General features: G+C 45.6%; 1 protein-coding gene across 8 annotated transcripts in view; it reads right to left on the bottom strand.

The window, feature by feature from the left end:
• The window catches only part of ULK4 (unc-51 like kinase 4), a 448,425-nt gene that overhangs the window by 346,652 nt on the left and 86,647 nt on the right, over nucleotides 1–15,126 (bottom strand). For all 8 annotated transcript variants that reach the window (XM_045007197.1, XM_045007203.1, XM_045007201.1 and 5 more), the window contains one exon: nucleotides 13,281–13,364. In XM_045007197.1, coding sequence (XP_044863132.1) covers nucleotides 13,281–13,364 — 84 coding nt within the window. The remainder of the gene's footprint in view (nucleotides 1–13,280; nucleotides 13,365–15,126) is intronic.

Raw genomic sequence — 15,126 nt, 5'->3', positions numbered from 1 at the left:
GTGGAAGAGCCAACAGCATATTAGAAGCTTTCCTAAACACTGAGAAAGAACATAAAATCCAAAAGCAGTGTAGGTCATAGAATATCAGGTTGGAAGGGACCTCAGGAGATCATCTTGTCCAATCCCCTGCTCAAGGTAGGACCAATCCCCAGGCAATTTTTTACCCCAGTTCCCTAAATGGCCCCCTCAAGGATTGAACTCACAACCCTGGGTTTAGCAGGCCAATGCTCAAACCACTGAGCTATCCCTCCCCCCTGACTTTTAATTAACATGTCATCTTCAGTTTTGGATAATATATTGTACACACACACCCCACACACACACCCCTTACGTATGTATAACATTTATAAATAAAAAAATCAAAAATTTCAAACACTAATGTAGTGTCATTACAGAAGCAGATTGGAAACAGATTCGGGAAATAAAGAACTTATTCCAGCATCTTTCTAATCAGTTGCTAGAACACTTTCAGTTTAAACAAAGATGAAAGTTGAAAAATTAGAATATATTAAAGCTGTATCATGAAAGAATTAACTTTTGTTCTTGAGTATTCAGGATTATAGAAATCAAAATCTTCATTTGACTGTGAATTGTAATTACACATTCTGCACTGAAAAAATAATCTGACAATGTAGTGCGAGTAAAAGATTTACTTTCACTTTAAAAAAAATAAACCAAGAATTTGACTGTAAATTGGGGAATGGACATCGAAAAAAGGAGTAAGGAGGACAATAAACACCACCCAGTCTGTCCCCTCAGTATGACACAATCGGTCCTTCAGCAGCCCAAAGTTAAGGCTCAGCCTGGACACAGGACTTCACTGCAGCAAACAGACTGGGGCCTTAGCTCTTATACTTGTAAATACATATATATTTAATGATAAATATATATATTTCAACAATACCACGGGGCCAACTGATGTAAACAGAAACAGGGAAATTAAATGTCAAGAAGGAAATTTTCTTCTTAAACCACCATTCCGTACTGTATTTGAGCACACACTACGTGAAAAATTACCAAGTCACATCACATAAAATGGAAAGAAAAAGAAAAAAAAAAGAAAAAGAATGATAGAAACGTAGGGCTGAAAGGTTCTTTGAAAGATCATCAAGTCCAGCACTCTGCACAGAGGTAGGACCCATGTAAACAGACTATCCCTTACAGGTGTTTGTCCAACCTATTCTTAAAAACCTCCAACAATGGGGATTCCACAACCACCCTTGGAAGTCTATTGTACAATTTAACTATCCTTAGAGAGTTAGAAAGTTTTTCCTAATATCTAATCTCCTTTGCTGCAGATAAAGACCATTATTTCTTATCCTAACTTCAGGAAACAAGGAAAACAATTGATCAAAATCTTCTTTATAACAGCCCTTAACATATTTGAAGTCTGTTATCAGGACCTCCCGTCTTCTTTTTTCAAGACTAAATATGCCTTGGGGTTTTTTTGTTTTTTTTTAAACTTTTCCTCATAGACCAGGTTTTCTAAACCTTTTAGCATTTTTGTGTCTCTCCTCTGGACTCTCTCCAGTTTATCCACATCTGTCCTGAAGTGTGGCACACAGAACTGGACACACTACTCCAAATGAGGCCTCACCAGTGCTGAGTAGAATGCAACAATTACCTCCCATGTCTTACATATGCCACTCATATTAATATACCTCTGAATGATATTAACCTTTACCGCAGCCGAATCACATTGTTGACTCATATTGTGTCTGTGATCCGCTCTAAGCCCAGATCTTTTTCAGCAGTACTTACCACCTACCCAATTATTTCCCATTTTGAAGTTGTGCATTTGATTTGTCCTTCCTAAATGTAGTACTTTGAACTTGTCATTATCAAATTTCATCTTTTTTATTTCAGACCAATTCTCTAATTTAATTTTTTTAAATTTTGAATTCTAATCCTGTCCTCTAAAATGCTTGAACCCCTCCCAGCGCGGTGTGTCATCTGCAAATTTTATAAGCACACTCTCCACTCCATTTTCCAAGTCAATAATGAAAATATTAAATTCTGTACCCCAGTAGATACACCCTCCCACTCTGACAGCAAATCATTGATAACTTACTCTTTGAGTACAGTCTTTCAACCAGTTGTGCACTCACCTTAGAGTAATTTCATTTAGACCACATTTCCCAAGTTTCCTTTAGAGAATGTCATGTAGAAGTGTGTCAGCCACAATGCTAAAATCAAGATATATCATGTCTATGGCTTCCCCTATCCATTAGATCTCTGTCAAACAAGGAAATTAGGTTGGATTGGCATGAATTGTGCTTGACAAACCCACAGTGGCTACTCCTTATAATCCTATTTTCTTCTACAAATTGATTGCTTAATAATTTGTTCCAGTATCTTTCCAGGTACCAAAGTTAGACTAACGGGTCTATAATTTCCCTGGTCATCTTTGCTTCCTTTCCTTTGCCCTTTTCCAGTCCTCTGGGACTTCACCCATCTCCAGGAGTTGTCAGATATAATTACTAATGGTTCCAAGATTGCTTCCGCTGCTTCCTTAAGCTTCCTAGGATGAATTTCATCAGGCCCTACCAACCTGAATAGATCTAATTTATCTAAATAATCTTCAACCTGCTCCTTCTCTATTTTGGCTTTTGTTCCTTCCACCTTGTTGTTAATATTAACTATGTTGAGTATCAGTCATCGTTAACCCTTTTAGTGAAGACGAAATAGGCATTAAATACCTCAGCCTTCTTGATATCATCAGGTATTAGCTCTCATTCCCTGCTGAGTAGAAAACCTATGCTTTCCTTTGTCTTTTTCTTGCTCCTAGTGCATTTTAAAAACCTCTCCTTATTCCCTTTTGTGTTCCTTGCTAGCATAACTAATTTTGTGTCTTAGCCTTTCTGATTCTGTGCCTACATGCTTGTGCAATTCTTTTTTTACTCCTCCTTAGCAATTTGTCCGTGTTTCCATTTTTTGTAGAATTCCTTTTTGATTTTCAGGTCATTAAGGAATTCCTGATGGAGCCATAATGGCCTCTTACTATTCTTCTTATCTTTCCTTCACATCAGGATAGTTTGCAGTTGTGCCTTAATATTGTCTCAAGAAATTGCCAGCTCTCATGAACTCCTTTTTCCTTAGATTTTCTTCCCACAGGACAGTTCTCTGAGTTTGTTACAATTTGTTTTTTTGAAGTCCATTCTCTTCATTGTTTATCTCTTTACTGCTCTCACGCTTTTCTTTCCTTATAATCATTAAATCTATTGTTTCATAATCATTTTCACCCAAATTGCCTTCAACCTACAGATTTACAACCAGTTCTGTCTTGTCAGTCAGAATCAAGTCTAAAATGGCTGTCCCCCTGGTTTCGTCCTCTGCTTAATGCAATAAAAAGTTGTCCCCAATATTTTGCAAGAACTTACTGAAAAATACTTGGGATAAATCTCATGACTGAAATATCAGTATAGGGGGTTATAGCTTGTTTAGGAAGGACGAGTAGGGGGAAAAAGAGGACATGTTGCATTATACATCAAGAATATATATACTTGTTCTGAGGGCCAGAAAGTTGAAAGGTCCATCAGTTGAAAGTTTCTCAGTAAAGATAAAAGGGGGAAAAAAATCAGGGTTGACATCATGATGGGGTCTACTATAGACAATCAAATCAGGATGTGGAGGTGGAAGAGAGATATCTAGAACAAACAACAGAAATATACAAAACACAAGACCCAGCAGTAATGGGGGGATTTTAACTACTCAGACATCTGATGGAAAAGTAATTTGGCAAAACAGATCTCTGATGTCACTTAAGTCAGAATTTAGCTTATGTACTAATACTTTCAGTTTTTTATCTATTCCCCATAATCCTCATATTTCGCTATAATCAAAGATGTTGAGCAGACTCCCCCACTGATTTCCCTTTTATTTCTCATATGACCATATTGTAATTTTCCATTTCCTCCCCATCTAGCCCTCTGTTATTGTTGCTTTTTTATATTCACCTGTGGGCTTCATAAGCATAGATCAGACCACATTAATAGCCCATGGCAGAACCAGATCTCTCAACAGTGGGATACAAGTTAGATAATTTCTTCAAAAACCTTTTAACTGTATCATACACAAATAATGATCTGTCATCAATCAAAACATGATAAGCTGAAAGAGCCAAATTAACTCTTAAAGACAAATTAAAGAGCCCCTCACACTTCAAATACATTATATATTCCAAAACAGAGAGAACAAATGTTGTAAATGGTGAGCCAGATTTTTTCATTAAAAAAAAAATCTAAACCATTTCAAATAACATTTCATCACAGATTGTTTTCTAGAATTAAGCAATATAGTCTGACTAATGACAAACACGTTGTTCAAAATTAATCAAAGTCCGATAGGCCAGGATGTTACATAGAGAGATTGGGGATCCAGATGAAGAATTTGCCATACTGCTGAGAAAACAAGTTTGGAGGCAAAGGAAAGAATCTGTATACTCCCTCTAACAACTGAAGCAGGTCTGCATACCATTGCTATGTCTGCCAAGCTGGAGCAATCAGGACCAGCTCTTGCTTTTCCTCTCTTATCTTCCTCACCACCATCTGAATTAATGGAAAAGGGGGGAAAAGCATACAGGAAGCCCTCTCACCACTGCATCCGGAAAGCGTTCAAGATGGACGGACTCACTGCTCTTTCCCACACTTAACAGAAAAGACTATTTTTTTTGTTGAACTTGGTTGCAAGCAGATCCACAATGGGCCAACCCCAACTGGAGATCTCTTGTACCACCTGGTCCCTCAGAGGCCACTTGTGCATCTGAGAAATTTCTCTGCTGAGCTCATCTGCCAATATATTACTGTACCCTGCTAAACAGGTAGACGTGTAGACTGCACCAGTCCCACAGACTGACTGCCTTCGCACACAGCAAAGGAGACAGGGCACCTACTTGCTTGCAGATATAATATAGGGCTAACTATATTGTCCATCGTTACCTGAACAACTTTCCTCCTTATTTGAGAAAGAAAAGATCTGAGAGCCAGGTGAAGTTCCTCTCAGTTCTAAAACATTTATCTGCAAATTCTTTTCCTGAAATGCCCAGTGACTTCAAACTATTGGAGAACCCAGATGAATTCCCCATCCATTGTCTGATGCATTGAGATTATTGTAGCAAATGGGAACTGAACAGGACGCCTTTGAGAATACTGGCTCAGTTTATCCTCATCAAAAAAAAAAAAATGTCCTAAGGCACGGTGACTAGCATGTAAAGAATGTCTGGTTTTGGCTTGTAAACTCGAGCCATCCACCACTGCATTGGCCTCATTCTGAGGAATGCATATGGAGTAAAAGACGGTTACTCACCGTTGTAACTGTTGTTCTTCGAGATGTGTTGCTCCTATCCATTCCAGTTAGGTGTGCGCGCCGCGCGTGCACGGCTCTTCGGAACATTTTTACCCTACCAACACCGGCGGGCCGGCTGGGCGCCCCCTGGAGTGGCGCCGCTATAGCGCTAGATATATACCGCTCCTCAGTTCCTTCTTGCCGGCTACTCCGACAGTGGGGAAGGAGGGCGGGTCTGGAATGGATAGGAGCAACACATCTCGAAGAACAACAGTTACAACGGTGAGTAACCGTCTTTTCTTCTTCGAGTGATTGCTCCTATGCATTCCAGTTAGGCGATTCCCAAGCCTTACCTAGGCGGTGGGGTCGGAGTGAGACGTGGCAGAGTGTAAGACTGCTGAGCCGAAGGCTGCATCGTCTCTGGATTGCTGCACCAACGCGTAGTGGGAAGCAAAGGTGTGGACAGAAGACCAGGTGGCCGCTCTACAGATGTCCTGGATGGGGACATGGGCTAGGAAGGCGGCCGACGAGGCGTGCGCTCTCGTAGAGTGAGCGGTGAGATGGTTAGCTGGTACACAAGCAAGCTCGTAGCATGTTCTGATACATGCAGTGACCCAGGAGGAAATCCTCTGAGAGGAGACCGGCTTGCCTTTCATGCGCTCCGCAACTGCTACGAACAGTTGGGGCGAACGCCAGAAGGGTTTTGTTCGCTGTATGTAGAAAGCAAGGGCCCTGCGGACGTCCAGGGTGTGCAGCTGTTGTTCCCGACTCGAGGCATGAGGCTTCGGGAAAAAAACAGGAAGGAAAATGTCCTGGTTTAAATGGAAGGCTGACACCACCTTAGGGAGGAAGGCCGGGTGTGGCCGAAGCTGAACCTTGTCTGCATGAAAGATGGTGTACGGTGGACCGGCCGTCAGGGCATGGAGCTCGGAAACTCGCCTCGCTGAGGTTATGGCGACGAGGAAAGCTGTTTTCCACGAGAGATGGAGCAGCGAACACGTGGCCAAGGGCTCAAAGGGGGCTCTCATGAGCCTGGTCAAAACCAGATTCAGATCCCAAGGCGGAGTAGGACGCCGCACTGGCGGGAACAAGCGATCTAGGCCTTTGAGGAAGCGGGAAACCGTCGGATCGGAGAAGATGGACCAGTGACCGACGGGCGGCCTGAAGGCGGATATGGCCGCCAGGTGCACTTTCAACAATGAGACTACGAGACCTTGCTCCTTAAGTGACCAGAGGTAGTCCAGGATCGTTGGTATAGGGACAACGAACGGATTCAAGTCTCTCTGATCGCACCAGATTGCGAATCGCTTCCATTTCGAGACGTAGGTCGAGCGAGTGGAGGGCTTCCTGCTCTCTAGCAGGACTCGCTGGACCGCCACCGAACTAGCACGCTCTGCGTGGGTCAACCATTCAGGTACCAGGCTGTAAGATGGAGGAACTGCAGGTCCGGGTGGCGGAGCCTGCCGAAGTCCTGCGTTATCAGGTCCGGCCATAAGGGGAGAGGGATGGGATCTCGTACCGAGAGCTCGAGCAGCGGAGTGTACCAGTGCTGTCTCAGCCAGGCCGGAGCGACGAGTATGAGGTGGGCCCTGTCCCTCCGAAGCTTGAGAAGCACCCGATGTACGAGCGGGAATGGAGGGAAGGCATATAGGAGGTGACCCATCCAGGAGCAGAGGAATGCGTCCGACAGGGAGCCCAGGGCGCGACCCTGGTACGAACAGAACTGGTGGCACTTCCTGTTCTCTCTGGAGGCAAACAGGTCTATCCGGGGAAATCCCCACCTCCGGAAAATTGTGTGCACCACATCTGGGCGGAGGGACCACTCGTGGGAAAGGAACGACCTGCTGAGATGGTCGGCCAGCGTGTTCTGCACCCCTGGAAGATAGGACGCTACCAGGTGAATCGAGTGGGTTATGCAGAAGTCCCACAGGAGCATCGCTTCCGTGCAAAGCGGGGAAGATCGGGCCCCACCCTGCTTGTTGACATAGAACATTGCCATTGTGTTGTCCGTCAAGACTGCGACACAACGCCCTTGGAGACGGGAGCGGAAGGCTTGACACGTGAGGCGAATCGCCCGCAGCTCCCTGACATTGATATGTAAGGAGAGCTCTCGGGGCGACCAAAGACCTTGGGTGTGCAGGTCGGCTAGGTGCGCCCCCCACCCTAGCTCTGAAGCATCCGTGGTCAGAGTGACGGATGGTTGAGGAGGGCGGAAAGAGACTCCGGCACACACGACTTCTGGGTCCAGCCACCAGGTGAGCGAAGCGAGGATCGGCTCCGTGGGCGTGACTACCATATCCATGGAGTCGCGGTGGGGCCGGTACACTGACGCAAGCCAAGTTTGAAACGGGCGAAGGTGCAACCTCGCGTACGGAGTGACGAACGTGCATGAAGCCATGTGGCCCAGGAGGCGGAGGCAGGAACGCACCGTTGTCCGTGGAAAGGATTGTAGGCCCCGAACTAGGGAGACCAGAGACTGATGCCGAGGTTGGGGCAGGCAGGCCCTGGCCAAATTGGAATCCAGGACCGCTCCGATAAACTCCACTCTTTGCGATGGAGTTAACATCGACTTCTCGGCATTTATCATAAGTCCTAGGCGCTGAAACAGGGCTAGGATCGTGGTCATGTGGGACGCCACCAGTTGGCGGGATGGTCCTCGGACTAGCCAATCGTCGAGATACGGGTAGACATGTATCCGACGACGGCGGAGGGCCGCGGCCACCACTGCCATACACTTGGTGAATACCCTCGGCGCTGTGGAGAGGCCGAAGGGTAGCACTGCGAACTGGTAGTGCGTACTGTTGACAACGAAACGCAGGTAGCGTCGGTGAGGAGGGTAAATCGCGACATGAAAATATGCGTCCTTCATGTCGCGGGCGGCAAACCAGTCTCCCGGATCCAGGGAGGGGATGATAGTCCCCAGGGTCACCATGCGAAACTTGAGCTTGACCAGGTATCTGTTGAGCTCTCGGAGGTCGAGTATGGGTCGTAGACCTCCCTTCGCCTTGGGGATTAAGAAATATCGGGAATAAAATCCCCTGCCTCGCATATCGCTCGGCACCTCCTCTATGGCACCCAAGCTCAGCAGAGACTCGACCTCTTGTAAGAGGACTTGCTCGTGAGAGGGGTCCCTGAAGAGGGACGGGGTGGGGGCGAAACAAACTGAAGGCGGTAACCAGACTCTACCGTGCGTAGCACCCAGTTGTCCGATGTAATCTGGGACCACGCCGGGAGGAAGTGGGAAAGACGATTGAAAAATAATGGGGAAGGATCCAGTGGAGAGACTGATGGGCCGTCCTCGGGCGTCCCATCAAAACGCCTGCTTCGGCCCTTGAGGGGCCTTGGAGGGCGCCTGGGACTGGGTACGCCGATTGCCCGATGGTCTACGGCGGTTCAGTCTGCCTCTGCGTCCATTATCAGGCCTTGACCTGGACTGATTGAATGGGCGATAGGGCTGCTGCCTGAAGGACCTCCGCTGGGTCGCAGGCGTGTGCATGCCCAGGGTGCGGATGGCAATGTGCCCATCCTTAAGGGTCTGGATTCTGGAGTCCGTTTTCTCCGAGAATAGGCCCTTGGTATCGAAGGGCAGGTCTTGCAAAGTATACTGGACCTCCGGTGGCAAGGTGGACGATTGCAGCCAGGAGATCCTCCTCATGGTCACTCCTGATGCCAAAGTCCTGGCTCCGGAATCTGCAGAGTCCAGTGAGGCCTGGATGGAGGACCTAGAGGCTTTCTTGCCCTCTTCTAGCAGAGCGGAGAACTCTTGCCTGGAGGCTGTGGGAATCAACTCCGTGAACTTAGAGAGAGCCACGAAGTTGTCGTAGGCATAGCGGCTAAGGAGAGCCAACTGATTTGATATTCGAAGCTGGAGGCCGCCAGCCGAATAGACCTTTCGGCCCAACAGGTCCATCCTGCGCGCGTCCTTGGACTTCGGCGCTGGCGTGGGCTGCCCATTTCTTTCCTGGTCATTCACTGACTGTACAACGAGGGAGTCCGGGGCCGGGTGTGTACACAGGTACTTGTACCCGGTCGGGGGTACGGAGTACTTCTGCTCCACTCCTCGAGCAGTGGGAGGGATGGACGCAGGCGATTGCCAGATTGTAGTGGCATTTCTTTGAATAGTCCGAATAAAGGGCAGAGCCACTCGCATGGGGGCCTCAGCTCCAATCACATTAGTGACTGGATCCTCGTCCTCAGTGACCTCTGCAACCAGGAGGTTGATGGCTTGTGCCACCTGACGGAGGAGGTCCTGATGGGCACGCAAGTCAATCGGTGGGGGATCCGATGATGAGGACCCCGCCACCGCCTCGTCCGGCGAGGAAGACGAGGAATGGCCCTGACCCATGGCTAGCGGCTGTGGCTCGTCCATGGGGTGCGAAGTCTCCGCCTCTACGGGATGTTCCGCCGGTACCGGTGGCGGTGGAACCTCAACCGGAGGTGATGGAGGGGGCCTGCTGACGGTGGCTTCCGGCACCCTGTGGTCGGAGGGCCTGTGTCGCTGGAGGGAGGGGGTGCCCTGAGCCTCGTGAAAAGCCCAGGGGGTCCAGAAGCCCCATTGCTGAGGACCATGGTCCTGCCCTTGGGGGTCTGCTCGGTGATCTGCACCGCTGTCCTCGTGTGAGGCGACCGACGGTTGGCGGGAAGGCCACGGGGGGGGCAGAGGCGCTCAGTGACTGCGCTGTCGATGCCGCTAGTCTGTCCGTGTACGGTGCCGGGGACCGGTGCCAATCGTCGCGGTACCGGGAGCGAGAGCGGGACCTTCGACCGCGTGAGTATCGGGAGGTCGACCGCGATCTCGACCGTCGTCGACGGGAGCGGCTCCAAGAACGGCGACGGGAGCGGTGCCGTGATCCGGACCTTCTTTGGTGCCGACGGTCCGGAGACCGGGACCGGGATCGCTTCCGGGAGTGCGACCGGAACCGCGATGAGGAGCGGTACCGGGACTGCGACCAGCGCCGAGACGGAGAGCGGTACCGGGATGGTGACCGGTGCCGGGACCTGGATCGGCGTGGAGGTGACCGTCTCCTGGATCGGGAGCGGGACCTGGATCGCCTTCTATCCCGTCTGTCAGGAGAAGGAGGCCGTATCATGGCCGGCTTGCCCACTGACTGCACAGCCCGCACCGGCGGTGCCGGGGGCCGGAGGCTCGGTGCCTCTGTTAGCTCTATGAGCTCCCTCGCCGTCGAGAACGTCTCGGGTGTGGACGGGAGAGGCAGCTCGACCACGGCTTGCACCGGGGAGCACGGAGGTACCGGACTCAACGGCCCTGTTGGCGCTGGAGTCGACGGTACCGCGCACGGTCCGTGCGCTATCGAGGTCGGTACCGAAGGCGCCGCCACTGGCTGCTGGACAGGCGGCCTCGATGTAGCAGTCTTCCCAGACTTGGGCTGCGGCTTCCGTTTCCCAGATGGTGAGAGGGAACGGTGCCGGGGCTTCGGTGCCGGCTGTTTCTTAAGAGTCTCGGTACCAGACCGGTCGGGGACCGCTGGAGCGCTCTGTGCCGAGGACGACGGCGGAGCCGATGGTGTCGGCACCGCAGGGGTAAGCGCCGATTCCATTAGGAGCTGCCTTAATCTAATGTCCCGCTCCTTTTTCGTTCTAGGCTTGAACGATCTGCAAATAGGGCACTTATCTGGTTGATGGGCCTCACCAAGACAACGCAGGCAGGAGTCGTGAGGGTCCCCAATAGGCATGTGCCGCAGGCAAGCCGCACAGGGCTTGAACCCCGGTGTCTTGGGCATACGCCCGCACCGGACGGGAAAGAGGGGCTAAGCCCCCCAAACTCCCCTCAATCTACTTAATAACTTAACTAACTATTTTAACAACTATATATACTAACTACAAAACTAGAACCAAGGTGAGCTAGGGAAGTGGAGGACAAACGAGCACTCCACTGTTCCAACTGGCCGTCACGGGCGGGAAGAAGGAACTGAGGAGCGGACGGGCCGGCTGGGGTATATATCTAGCGCTATAGCGGCGCCACTCCAGGGGGCGCCCAGCCGGCCCGCCGGTGTTGCTAGGGTAAAAATGTTCCGAAGAGCCGTGCACGCGCAGCGCGCACACCTAACTGGAATGCATAGGAGCAATCACATAAGAAGAAGAAGAACATAAATAGACACTGCCATGAGACCTCTTACACCCATATAGAAAATTACTTTCTGGGTCTGATGACACAGAATCTCTGGAATACCATCATCACCACAAATCTTTCCTCTGGAAGGAAAGCACTCTCTGCTACCAAGTCCAGTATAGCTCCTATAACATGGATTCTCTGACAGACATAAATTGGACTTTTTGATATTCAGAAGTAGTCCTAATCCATAAGTAGGGAGGTAGAACCTCAATGCAAATCTTCACATAACAGAGCCTTCAGCAGCCAATCATCTAAATATGGGTAAACAAAGATACCTGGTTTTCTTCGATGCACTGCTACTACAGAAAGACACTTAATATAGACCTTTGGCACTGTAGAAATGCCAAATGGCAGAACCTTGTACTAAAAATATCTTGGTGCTATCACAAAATAGATTTACTTCCGATGATTTAGCCAATTAGAGTTATGGAAATATACATATTTTAAATCAAGAACTGCAAACCAATTCATACTTCAAAATGATGGAATTATAAATGCAAGGGTTAACATTCCAAACCAAACTTCCAGAAGAACTTGTTCAACTTACTTAAATCTAAGCTTGGACAGACCACTTCACTGCCTGGTAATTAGCCCCCCTAATACCTAAAAAGTGTTGATTTAGTTTCAGATCTATTGAATGAATACATGCATATCATACACAAACACACAATGCCTCTTCAGAGCAGGATCTTTGCACTGTGGTGGCATAAAATCTGTGGTTGTGCTTTATCTTCAGTGATAAGACCTCCGTTTGCAGGACTATCAGTTCAGCAAATTTCATGAGCACTATATTCATTAGAAAAAAAATTGAAAAAACTAATATCCAGATAAATTCTCAGTGAAATTTAATATATTTCAGGGTTTAGAATTTATTTTACTGTACAGGAATAAATTAATGTTCATTTGAATGTCTCTGTTTTGTTTCTATGCCATGTATATCTACAGATAGTAAGAAGTCTCCCTTTCTTAAGATGACATTTACATCATTTCTAACAACCACGTCTTAGAGTGACATCTTACTATGTATCCATTACTACTTGCTGGAAAGAGTCCAAAAAACAAATCAGTTGTGTGTTCTTGGTCGTTTGACGATTTGGAGGTTTTCTACGCATCTGGAGATTTCCTCCATTAAGTACAATCTGTAAGCAATAAAGATCTCAAAAGAAAGGTACTCATCTTGACTCCCCCCCACTCCCAAGTAAGGAATGTTTTCAGCCTTTGGCTTTGCCTTGGGCAACTGGTCTTAAATAAACAGTAAATGCCAACCTTATATGTGGCTCTGCTCAATTCTTTTTCATTTTGTGAGTAGGGACCATAAATGTAGTTCTTTTCTTTCCTTCTTTAACAAAGCAAAGTTGTCACAATAGAAATTAACTATAAGACATATAATATATAGCAAAAAAGTGTTTAAAGTTTACTACTTTGGGGCCTCAAAAGACACTGATGACCTGACAAGATGATGGAGTGTTTAGAGCCTTGTATATCAATTTTTTAACAGACTGGCAGAAAAAAAGATGTACGCAAAAAATAAATTGTAGCAAGAATTGTACTAGTTCACCAAACAGTCCTCAAAAGAAATCCATAACATGAATAAATTCAACATTTACATCATAGTAATTCTTCATTTACTATCTTATAAACAAAATCAAGTAATAATGTATAAATGTTGAGTATACAGAGAAAGCTACTTCATTTTTGCAATCTACTACTACTGCGTAGGTCATGGTCGTATCACAATTATTTAAATTCAGGAGCAATACTTCACTGACAATGTACTGCAGTGCTTTAGGCTACAATCATCTCACAATGCCTGAAGGGTTATTACAGTGGAGAAATTCTACTGAGGACAATAAAAGATCCTTACCCCTTCCCGAAGGCACTTCATTAGCACAGTGTAAGCAGCCAAGGGAACAACCCAGCATTCTCTGTGGTGCTCCTTTTTTTCTTCCTGTAATGAAGTGGAAGCATCAGCAATGAAGCTAACAGCACAAATGATATTAACCCTTTAATTAAAAAATCATAATATTTCAGCCATGAAAAATACACCCAACAGATTTTAAAAGGTTAATATACATATGTCAACTGAATAAAATCTAGAAGATAGATTAAATTCTGGAACAAAAGTTGAATTTGATATTTTGAATTTTTATGGCACAAAAAGTTGATTTTTATTATATGGTTGAAGCATGATGTAAAATTCCCATGAGTATTTGTCCTAAGGTTTGTATTTTTCATTGGCTCGATGTAATTCACACTCAAAGCCAGTCCTACAATCTCGGCAATCATTTTGATTAATTCGTTACCTATTTTTACCTAAAGACACTATTTTTTGCTACCACATTTGGAACTTCAATGAACAGTCCATTTCAACTTGCAGCATCAATCCATTTCTAGTATGAAATTAAGTAATTTTCTACTTATACAATAAGATTTATCTACACCTTTTTTTGATTTTGATCTATAGTAGCAAAGGCACTGTAAATCAGCAGATCCACAGACAAAGACTTTTTAAAGCATTCAAAAAAAAAGTCTCAGATCATAGTTTAACAGCAACAACATAAAAAGATAACATGTCTCTGGCACAATGGTACAGCCTGTGTCCATTTCAGGGACATCCAACTAAGACTTGGATAGAACTGGTGGCAAATAAAGCAAGTCCTTCTCCCAAGTGAGAATCTGTTCTTTTCTGAACTTCAGAAGTTTCTAAAGTACTAAAAATAGGGAAAAATAATTTAAACACAATCATTTCTTAAAAATAATTATCTAGAAATACATTTGCTTACTGTCCCTCAATTTAAAAAAGTTTTTAAAGAAAATTTGTTTTTGAAAAATATGAAGAAATTATTAGAGTAGCTTATTCAAGACCCAGGATGGAGCACTTGGAAATCTGCTATTTATCTAGAAAGAAGTAACAATATTCCAGAATCCTTACTTACCAGTTCTATTGAAATAGTCTTGTACTATTCACTAAAATGAGACTATTATTCCGCAATTAGTGGTAAATAGATTGCTGCTTTTAAAAAATGGCATATTACAAATTGTCAGGTAAATAGAAGGCTATTTGGATTTTCTTTAGTATAGAAAGAACCTGTAACAGTTCATGAAAACAAATTGCACATTTGGGCACTAACCTGCATTTGATAGTATAGAGGTGCTAGTAATTGCAGGAGAAAAACCATTTACTGGGAAAATTAAAGAGAATAATCTTTTAATGTACTGCATATTCTAAAAAGCCTAGGATGTACAAAGTGATCAGGTTAATGTTGCAGGAACAACATTAATTTTCTGTGTCTCCTGACTTTTGAGATTCTATATATATTTCAACATCACCATTCCATTAATAAGATATACTAGTTGAAGAAAAGCAATTAATGAATTGCTTTCCATATATTTTCCTTTCCGAGGAAGACACATACGTACAACCCTAATCAAAAATCAAATATTTCATTTCTTTCATTCCAACATTATCATTTCTTAAACCTTGTTTCATTCAAAGGGAGAATAAAGTTTAAGTTGATTACAAAGGGTATCAATAGATAAACTGAGTTTTTATCAATGTCTAATTTCCTTTGAGCTCTATGCCAGCTAACTATCAATTCAAAAGTGTGGTGTAATTTCCCTTGGAACTAACACATGCAAAAATGATAGATCTGTCAAGTTACATGGTATAACCAGGGGAGATTCAATTTAACGCCAGCCATGGACATCTA

The sequence above is a fragment of the Mauremys mutica genome, chromosome 2, assembly GCF_020497125.1.
Source record: "Mauremys mutica isolate MM-2020 ecotype Southern chromosome 2, ASM2049712v1, whole genome shotgun sequence".
NCBI lineage: Eukaryota > Metazoa > Chordata > Testudines > Geoemydidae > Mauremys > Mauremys mutica.
The sequence above is the reverse complement of the archived record's forward strand: the minus strand, read 5'-3'. Positions and strand labels throughout refer to the sequence as shown.